The sequence below is a fragment of the Gossypium hirsutum genome, chromosome A12 (assembly GCF_007990345.1).
Source record: "Gossypium hirsutum isolate 1008001.06 chromosome A12, Gossypium_hirsutum_v2.1, whole genome shotgun sequence".
In the NCBI taxonomy this organism is placed as follows: Eukaryota; Viridiplantae; Streptophyta; class Magnoliopsida; order Malvales; family Malvaceae; genus Gossypium; species Gossypium hirsutum.
The window spans coordinates 13,763,407-13,774,349 of NC_053435.1; the positions used below are offsets into that span (position 1 = coordinate 13,763,407).

Here is a 10,943-nt window from a genome sequence, read left to right on the forward strand (position 1 = left end):
CCTTATTACCACACTATTAGAAGACCCTATATTTTGCCCAATCTCACCAGCCAAATCTTATTTTCATTAATTAGCCCACCAGATTTAAAAAACTTTGCCCCATTAACCAACATTTTTTCCCTTTTGAAGAAACACTTCATTGCCCAAGCTAACGGGTTTCAAACCATCTATTAGCCCAAATTCAGTACTATTTTCCCCTCCACCAACCGACTCAACACCCTCTTCAACGGACCTATCCAATTGTTCGACTGACTCATCCTCTTCATAAATGGAGTTTGAGATTACCTTAAATCTCGATCTTGTCCCAGCCAATTGTTTCCCCTCAATTTCAGCAACATTCTTCCTCAAATTCCTCTTGAAATTACGGGAAACAACCATCCAATCTTTATAAGATTCCATTTCTACTTTCCTATCTAGTTCTGCCATCGATGGATGCTTCCTTGCCGGTGTCGCTATATGTTCACTGTCTTTCTATCCTATATCCTCCGATTTTTTTCCTTACAAACTTTCGGGCACATATCCTTCATATGACCAAAACAACCACATTCGTAACATACCTTAGGTAAATTTTCATACTCAACCCTTTGAATATTACCCTCCACTCTCAGTTTCAAAATCAAAGGTCGACGCAGGTCAACACTAATCGTCATTCTTGCAAATCTTCCTTGGTATCCATTTTTTGTGTTATCATCAACCCGAACTACCTGCCCGATTATACTCCCAATTGCCTCCAAGAGACACCTCTTATATCACACCTCCGAAAAACATAGCAAACGTATCCACACGACCACCTGCAACGGGTATCTCTTCTGAGTATTAAAGTAAGGAGTTTGAGGTTGCACTGTTAGAATTTATAAAATAAATCTACAATATAACTTAATAAACCAGGATCTGTCATGTCAAATCATTAAGAATAAATCAAGAACAAAACTAGATGCGGAAACGTACCTGAATCCATAGATTTCTTGAAACTTTCTAGAACTTGGGGATTTGATCTTCCAAATTAGCATACAAGAAATTCAGAGAATATATGCTCTCTCTTTCCTAATGATGGGATATTAGAAAAGATATATTATGTATAATTTGGGGACCATAACCCTAATATTTATAACCTAGCATATTAGTTCTAATCAAATTCTAATTAGCCCATCATTAATTAGAATTTGATTAGAAGAGTATCTATACATATTTGACCCATACTTTATTTATTTAATAATTAAAAGCCCAATAAAATTCTAACCAAATTAGATCACTTTTAATTTGGGCTAACCTATCATGATAGTAAATAATAACATGTAATTATCCTTATTATATATGTGATGTCCAAATTTTCCAACAATCTCCCACTTAGACCACATATATATACTAATTACTTTATAATTACATGTCATTATATAACCTTATGAGCTCAAAATTTTTTACTATCATATCCAAAAGGCATTCCGTACAATCTCGTCCATTAATTATGTTAACATAGAACCAATGCGACTTTCGTTACAAATATCGTAACTAAATCCATCCATGATCACGTATATTAACACAACCAAATGGCATAGATCAAGTATAGATGTGTAGCATGGAAATTACATGCAATATGATTTAAACATGTCTATTTCCAACTGGTCCTTCCTTAAACTTAAGTAAGGTCAATTTCAAAATAATAAACAGAGTGAATAAACTGAATACTTTATTTCTGATCAGAAAATAACTAAATACATAAATGTCTGAAATATAAACTCCCACTAAATCATGATATCCTCAAACAATGTAACACCCATGTGAGCAGTGTGCTCATGAAAGACCTTGGGTGGTAAACCTTTTGTGAGCGGATCCGCTATCATGGAGTTTGTCCCAATGTGCTCTATGGAGATTTGACCATTTTGCACTCTTTCTTTTACAACTAGGAACTTTATGTCAATATGCTTTGACTTAGATGAACTCCTGTTGTTATTGGAATACAGCACTGCTGACTTATTGTCACAAAATAATTTGAGTGGTCATTTTACATTCTCCAAAATGCGCAGCCCTGTGACAAAGTTCCGCAACCATATTCCATGGTTTGATGCCTCATAGCATGCTACAAACTTTGCTGCCATAGTGGACGAAGCTACAAATGTCTGTTTGACACTTCTCCAAGATATAGCTCCTCCGGCTAACAGGTAAATATAGCCTGATGTAGATTTCCTACTATCTTGGCATCCAGCGAAATTAGAATCAAAATACCCTATGACCTCTAAAAGATTTGATCTCTTATAAGTAAGCATGTAATCTTTTGTTCTCTGAAGATATCTCATAACCCTTTTGGCTGCTATCCAATGGTCTATACCAGGGTTGCTTAAATATCTGCCTAACATCCCAACAATGTATGCAATGTCCGGACGCGTACATACTTGAGCATACATTAAACTCCCAATAGCTGATGCATAGGGAATCTTTTGCATTTCATGAATTTCAAGGTTACTTTTAGGGCATTGAGTAAGACTAAATTTGTCTCCTTTAGCGACAGGGGTGTCACCTGGTCTACAATTCTGCATGCCAAACCTTTTGAGTACTTTATCGATATAGCTCTTTTGTGATAATCCAAGAATACCTCGAGATCGATCTCGATGTATCTGAATTCCTAAAACAAAAGAGGCGTCCCCAAGATCTTTCATCTCAAAATGCTTGGATAAAAATCTCTTGGTTTCGTGCAATAAGCCTATATCATTAGTGGCAAGTAAAATGTCATCAACATATAGAACCAGAAATATGTACTTACTCCCATTGAATTTGTGATACATACAATCATCAACAATATTCATTTCAAAACCGAATGAAATAATTATTTGATGAAACTTGTGGTACCATTGACGGGAAGCTTGTTTGAGTCCATAGATGGATTTTGTCAATTTGCAAACCATAGTCTTTGAGTCTTTCGACTCAAAATTTTCTGGTTGCACCATATAAATTGTTTATTCAATGTCGCCATTAAGAAACGCAGTCTTAACATCCATCTTATGTAACTCAAGATCAAAATGAGCAACAAGTGCCATGATTATCCTAAAGGAGTCTTTCGATGAAACTGGAGAGAAGGTCTCTGTAAAATCAATGCCTTCTTTCTGAGTATATCCTTTAGCTACAAGACGTGCCTTATACCTTTCCACATTACCATTTGCATCCCTCTTGGTTTTAAATATCCATTTACAACCAATTGGTTTTACACTTTCAGGTAATGGGACAAGTTCCCAAACTTTATTGTCTTGCATAGATTTATACTCATCTTTCATGGCATCAATCCTCTTTTGAGAATTAGAACTTTTTATGGCCTGATGAAAGTGGATTGGATCATCTTCCATCATTCCATTATCATTCTCATGTTCTTAGAGAAATACAATATAATCATCTGGAATAGCATTTCTCCTTTCTCTTGTGGACCTCCTTAATGGCACTTGTTCTTGAGGTTGTTGAGTTTGTTCTTCTGGAACAATTACCTCATTTTGAATGGGGAGTTGTTCAACATTGTCTTGTAGAGGTTCTAGATTCACTTCTTGATCAATGATAGGTATAAGAACCTGAACATCATCAAAAGTGATAGTAGGAATTGAGTTAGAATCCAATTCTTCCTCAAAAGCAATGTCTCTAACCTTATTTCTCCCCCCAAACTCAACATCCTCAAAAAATGTTGCAGTTCCTGTCTTAAAAATATTCTTCATTATGGGATCGTAAAATTTATAGCCCTTAGATCGCTCAGAATAGCCAATAAAGTAGTTGCTTATTGTTTTGGAGTCCAATTTCTTTTCATGAGGCCTATAAGGCCTTGTCTCAGCTGGACATCCCCAAATGTGAAAGTGCTTTAGACTAGGCTTTTGACCTGTCCAAAGCTCATAAGGTGTTTTTGCAACTGCTTTATTGGGTACTCTATTCAGAATGTAAGCTGATGTCTTTAATGCTTCTCCCCAGAGGGACTCAGGTAAGGTAGAATGAGCAATCATGCTCCTTACCATATCCTTAAGAGTTCTATTTCATCTTTCAGCTACACCATTCATACTAGGTGATCTTGGCATGGTGTACTATGGGACAATACCACATTCCTCTAGGAATTTCACAAATGGTCCTAGACATTGTTCACCTGAGCCATCATATCTACCGTAGTACTCACCACCACGATCAGATCTAACGTTTTTAATCCTTTTGTTGAGTTGATTCTCAACTTCAGCTTTATAAGTTTTGAACACGTCCAAAGACTGAGATTTCTCATGAATGAGATATAGGTACCCATAACGTGAGTAATTGTTTATAAATGTTATGAAATATTGTTGACCATTCCATGATGCCGTAGGGAATGACCCACAAATATTTGTATGAATTAATTCTAAGACGTCTGAAGATCTGTTGGCACCCAATCTCTTGGTTTTGGTCTGTTTTCTTTTGATGCAATCGACACAAACATCAAAGTTTGTGAAGTCAAGGGACTTTAAAATACCATCAGACATAAGGCGTTCAATTTTAACTTTTGAGATATGACTTAAGCGCCTATGCCATAATGATGCTGAATTTTCCTTATTTAATTTGCGTTTAATACCCCGTGATTCCACATGCAAGGTTTCATTATAGGATACAACTGTTTCTAGCAAATAAAGGTTGTCATAAGTATTTAAATAACCAGTTCCAATAACATTTGAATTTAAAGACAAATTAAATTGATTATTTCCGAATGAACAATAATATCCAAATTTGTCCAACGAAGAAACAGAAACTAAATTCTGTCTAAATGACGGTACAACAAAAGTGTCTTTTAAATCCAAATAAAAACCAGTTCCTAATAACAACCTAAAATGCCCAATTGCTTCCACTTCTACCGATTTTCCATCGCCCACAAAGATGTGTCTTTCACCATCACTTGGCTTTCGGTAACTCAGGCAACCTTGCATAGAAACACTTATGTGAGTAGTAGCACCAGAATCTATTCACCAAGTGTTTCTAGGTACTGAAGCTAAATTAATCTCAGAACAGACCAAATTAAGAATTATACCTTTCTTTACACGCCAAGCATGATATTTGGTATAATCTTTCTTTACGTGTCCAGACTTATTACAAAAGAAACAACTCTCTGTAGCTTGTTGTTGTTTCTTTTGGGCTGGACCCTTAGCAGCTTCATTCTGATATTTTCTTTTCTTACCCTTGTCCTTAGGGGCATTGGTCAAATGAGCACTTTCAGACTTATCATGCTTCAACCTTTCTTCCTCTTGCACACAATGAGAAATGAGCTCATTTAGGGTCCATTTCTCATTTTGACGGTTATAACTAATTTTAAATTGGTTAAACTGTGCAGGAAGCAATATCAAAACCATAAGAACAAGCAATTCCTCAGAAAGCTCGATCTTAAGTGCCTTAAGTCTTGAAGTAGTATGGAACATCTCCATAATGTATCCCTTACGTTTCCTTGACCTTTATACTTCATAGACATCAAAGAAGTCAGAAGTGATGTCATCTCAACCTTATCGTTTTTAGCAAAACATTTCTCAATTTCATCAAGGAAGCCTTTGGCCTGAGTAATCTCTTCAGATTCTGTGCCCCTAAAGGCTTTTGGAATGCTGTGTTTCATGATCATTAGACTCATGCGATTTGAACGATCTCACCTCTCAAAGTCCCTCTTAATATCAAGGGTGCTTTCCGCAGTGAGAGGTGCAGGTTGTTCTTCCCTCAGTGCAAGGTCTATGTCCATACAGCCAAGCACTATAAGTAAGTGCCTTTTCCATTCCTTAAAATTAGTTCCATTAAGCAAGGGTATAGAATTTATATTAGCAGATATTGTAGCAGCAGAAGATGAATTAGCTGAATAGAGAACAAAAACAAGCTTAAATCAATATTCATAAGTAAACAATAAATTCAATATAATGGCTAATCCCATCTCAAGATACCAAACACTACATTAATATCAAGTCTTTGGACAGTAATATTAATAGTAAACGGTACTCTTGTTGTAGCAATCAGACATTGACAATAAATTATGTCAAGCAATGAATTAATCTTTGGACTAACTTATTGCTTGCAAAAATACCTTATAATTGTCACACATTTATCACCACAGATGTCGTTGTAATTCTGCCAAATATTAACTTACCTTTGGGTCAATCAATAAACACATGAATCACAAAAAACATATAACCATCTTAATATTTCAAATAAACTAATCTACACAAAAGAGGTCACTTTGGCGGCATTTTGTTTCAACTAATTTATTTAAAATATTAGATATCTTTAATTAAAAGCCAAAATCTGAATTTATTTGTTCCAAAATATTAACCTTAATTTCATCTTTCAATCAAATTAAAAGATAAAACATAAATATATATTTATAATATTTTCCAAAACATTAAACCAATCAAAGCATGCATATTTTATATATTTATATAAACAAACAAAACATTGATATGAATCAATTTCTATATATATATATTAAATGTCATATGGATTAAAATAATAATAATCACATGCCTTGCAAATACACAGGAACTAAATCGCAATATTTTCAAATAAAACTTAAAAACGTAGGTATCGAATAATATTACCCAATTTTAATATGAAAATCACCCAATTTTTTTATTTATTTTTAATATGAATTCAAGATAAAAAAAACTTTAATATAAATCTTCAAAAAACAACATATATATCCGAAATATAAAACCCATGAAATTTCATGAATCAATTATTCAAATGAAGAACCTGAATCAATTCCCAATGATTCGATATGACGAGGCTCGGATGCCACTTGTTAGAATTTATAAAATAAATCTACAATATAACTTAATAAATCAGGATCTGTCATGTCAAATCATTAAGAATAAATCAAGAACAAAACTAGATGCGGAAACGTACCTGAATCCATGGATTTCTTGAAACTTTCTGGAACTTGGGGATTTGATCTTCCAAATTAGCACAGAAGAAATTCAGAGAATATCTGCTCTCTCTTTCCTAATGATGGGATATTAAAAAAGATATATTGTGTATAATTTGGGGACCATAACCCTAATATTTATAACCTTAGCATATTAGTTCTAATCAAATTCTAATTAGCCCATCATTAATTAGAATTTGATTAGAAGAGTATCTATACATATTTGACCCATACTTTATTTATTTAATAATTAAAAGCCCAATAAAATTCTAGCCAAATTTTATTTATATATGTGATGTCCAAATTTTCCAACATGCACGATAAAATATTTCTCATAGATCACCCACGACCCTTCTGTTAGCGCCTTCCAATAATCAACTTTGGCTTGGAATTTAACGATATAATACTCGTTATCCAAGTCCATTAGTTGGAACCTCCGACTAGGTTTCCAAATTGTATAAAGTTTTCTACATAATTGAAATCAATTCCCCCCCCCCCTAACATTTTGATAATCACATATTTTGACAGACTCTTTTGGACCATCAACCATAGACGTAATTATATCACCCTCATTCATATCAAAATCATCACTCTCATAATCCTTTGTCCCTTCTTCATTCAGCCTGCCACCCGTAAGTACAAGTTTGAAAGATAACAAACCATCGCTCCCCATAGCCTTTGGTTGTCCCACACCCAGTAGGTCATCCTAACGCTAACGAACCTTCTTAAGTGCTCATCTACCGCCTACTACCATTCATTTGATAATATAAGGTTTTGATTCTTCATTATAATTTAATGAATGGATTGAATTTTTTATAATGAGTTGAAGTTACATGCTAAAACAATTAAAACAACTAAATACTATTCTTTTTATTTCCTTTTTTTTTTCTTAATTCAATTGTTTATGAATACCAACTAAAATTTATTTAATTATTATTTTTAACCTTTTGCAATTCAATACATTATTATTTTTATGTCAAAAGAAACAAAAACCATTCAGTAAATCTCTCTAGTGACATGATTAGCATATACTTATATGGTACTATTAAAATGATAGAACAAAAGAGAATTGGATGATTTTAGCATATAGTTGGAACTAATCAAAGAGTTTTTTAATAAAAAAACCCAATGAATTATAATTACCTTAAGCTAATTTTTTGACTTTGAAGAAACCACTAATAGCATGTTGCCAAAGCAGAGATGATTTATTCAACCTTGTTATGATTGATCAAGATTTTTGATGGAAGTGGGATCTTATATCACCAAGAAATAATAAAGGCAAAATTTCATAGAGAAAAATATCTCCTCCTTTGCCTTTACAATTTAACCACAAACTGTTTCTAAACCTTTTCATAATTCATAATTCTGCCCAGCTGTAAGGACAGCTAAGATATACCCCAAAATGTATTCATAAAGAAAAGCAAAAAGAAAAAGCCCATTTAAAGATTCTCTAGATTACTTCTTGTAAATTAAAATTTTATTATTATTAAATTTTTAATACTGAATTGATTTACCGATGACTCGTCACCTAAAATTTATTTATTTTTTAACTACGATGTTGTTGAAAAAAATTCATAATTTTTTCAGATGGTTGGTTTTCTATAAATCGAGTCGAGTCATTAATAAATCAATTAGGTATAATATATTTTATCTAAATTATGAATAAATTAACAACAAATTATGATTGGAATACATTTTTATGTTGAAGCAATTTTTAGAAAAAGAACAACTCCAAGTAAAATTTGATCCAGCAAAGTATTTATTAGTAAATCTGAGATATCCGTTAAATGATGAAAAAGCTGGTCAGATTGTTTTTTTGGAAGCTCCACCTTTTCCATAAGTCACCAAATAGTAAATTCCTTTGTGTTTGTTTGAATCTTTGGTAGCTGTGAACCATGATATTTGAGTTTGAAAGCAGGAGAAAAGGAGTAGTGCCCAAAAAAGAATACATATGTATTCCATTTCTGAATCAAAATGATTTGCATATTAATGTGTGTATTTAACATTAAGATGACCTAAATTTTACAATCTGGAATTTTGTCCTACTTTTTCTTTGTTGTTGTTGTTGGAACTTGAATTGGGAAATTTAAATACTAGAATAAAAACGAGAGTACAAGAAAAATAGTGATGGCAAAACCGGATCGGATAAGGGAAAACGGTCGGATTTTGATGGAGTCTCCGGTGGCCAAATTTGCTAGCCATTGACTTGCCAGTGCAGATGCCTGCATGGGATCCGAATCCGGGTCCGACCCTGTTGCCTTTGCAGCAGCAGGATCCTTTGAAGATTTCAAACTGCATCAAAATTAATACTACATTAAATATGTATGGCACTATCAATCTTTTTCCAAGTGTCAAAACTTATATGACATCATGAATTTAATGAACCAATTTTGGAAAATTACCTTGGAACATTGGGACAGAAAGTAATTGCATAATCAGCCCCACTGCAAGTGAAAGTGCTAGTGGCATCATCGAAGGCATAGCTATAGGATTTGGGGCAAGCCGACTTGAACACTTGCGAATACATGGATGGTTTACAAGCGGTTGGACTATTGTAGGCTCCGCTACAGCAGTACTCTGGTTTGCCGAAGGCATCGCAGGCACTCTTGCAGGCGGCACCGCCATCAATTTTCAGTTCAGACGGGCACTTTTTGTTCAAATCCGTCAAGCAACCGGTGGTGGCACACTCTCCTGACCCTCCACTTCCTTCCACAATCATGGGCAAATTGTAACCATCAACCAGGCTCACGTCATAGAAGTCTTGTGATCCTGAACCGAGTGTAAACTCGGCTAAGGTGGCCGGTGGGATGGCTCCAGCTCCGTTGCATTCCATTTCGCCAGAGCCACAGTCCCCTGTAGCGCATGAGCCGTGGCCAGAGTCATCGAAATTGCATCCTGTTCTGCCCCAGAAGCGACCTGCCCAACCTGTAGGAGCTTGGAAAGAACGAGAGCTGCCTTTTGTGAGTTCAAAGCCTGTACTTTCAAGTTTTGGACTTCCTGGATTAGCTAGAATTCCAGGCCATACTGTGTAATCGCATTTGTTGATGAATGTAAAGGTGGCTGCCGTAACACCTGCAGGTAAAAAAACAGAGGAAAACAGAGCTTCAGTTTGGTTTGCCCATAGAAAGAAAATAAATCAAAGCTTACAAAAATGTGAACCAAGACCCATTTCTTAAAAAAAAAATATTGTCATTACCATCAAGAAACACAAGGAGAATGATGCTGAAGAAGGTGATAATAGAATGCTGATGACCGGAGAACAGAGCCATGGGGAATATATTCTTTGTTCTTATAGTTGAATGGTTGTTTCTATTCTGAAGTTTCTGTCTTCACTTATTTATCTAAAACGGAACTTTGTGAATGGAAATCAAAAAGGGAATTTTGATTAAGCAAAGCTAATGTCTATAAGAAGAAAAATAATGGAGAAGATGGTTGAGACTACCACCCATAAAACTCTATAGTAATTCTATATTCGTTCGAGCCTTCCCTCATGAACGAAAATAGTGGATGGAAGAAGGCTGAGTTGAGTGGTGGTGGGGGGGATCTAATTATCTGCACTTCTTCCTTATTTATAGGGAGCCAAAGACAGTGATGGACACTGCCCAAAAAACCGCCTCGTTGTTATTTGTTTGCTTCTTTGGCCCCTCGTCTTACCTACTAATTAGGCCTTCCTTTTTTTAAAAAAATATACAATTTTATTAATGGGAGTATAATTCTGGTTGTATAATAAAGTTTTTCATAAAGGTAATAATCAAATTCTTTATAAATACTACTTTTTTTTCTTTTGTCTATGCAAAAATTAGAACCCCACTACCCACTTTGTGAGGCTTCGATGGCCACATTCAGTCATTCACCCACCACTCCTTTATTATTCATGTATCAAAGTTCTTACTTTTACAATAACATTATTATTTACGGAATCATTCAGGAAAATCTCAGAGCTAATCTTATAAACTAATATGTCAAAAACATGTTCAAGATGATCCTATGGAGATGTGATCCCTCAATGAGCTGAAAAAGAATCTTTTAAAGCAATTTTTGTATATATATTTGAGATTGTTGGAGC

The 10,943-nt window shown here is 34.5% G+C and overlaps 1 protein-coding gene across 1 annotated transcript; it reads right to left on the reverse strand.

Annotated features, from left to right (window-relative positions):
• Positions 1-8,806: 8,806 nt before the first annotated feature.
• LOC121211307 (thaumatin-like protein 1) lies at positions 8,807-10,500 on the reverse strand. Its single transcript, XM_041083985.1, has 3 exons — positions 10,074-10,500; positions 9,280-9,949; positions 8,807-9,169 (listed from the first exon to the last, which is right to left on the reverse strand). Exons 1-3 carry the CDS (start codon positions 10,144-10,146, stop codon positions 8,971-8,973), a joined length of 942 nt encoding a protein of 313 aa, XP_040939919.1. The 5' UTR covers positions 10,147-10,500; the 3' UTR covers positions 8,807-8,970.
• Between the last annotated feature and the right edge of the window lie 443 nt (positions 10,501-10,943).

Coding starts and splice junctions, on each gene's coding strand:
- LOC121211307 (XM_041083985.1), bottom strand. CDS start 10,146: ATGGCTCTGTTCTCCGGTCATCAGCATTCTATTATCACCTTCTTCAGC. Junction 9,950..10,073: donor TCTCCTTGTGTTTCTTGATG/GTAATGACAATA, acceptor TTTTACCTGCAG/GTGTTACGGCAGCCACCTTT. Junction 9,170..9,279: donor TTCTGTCCCAATGTTCCAAG/GTAATTTTCCAA, acceptor ATTTTGATGCAG/TTTGAAATCTTCAAAGGATC.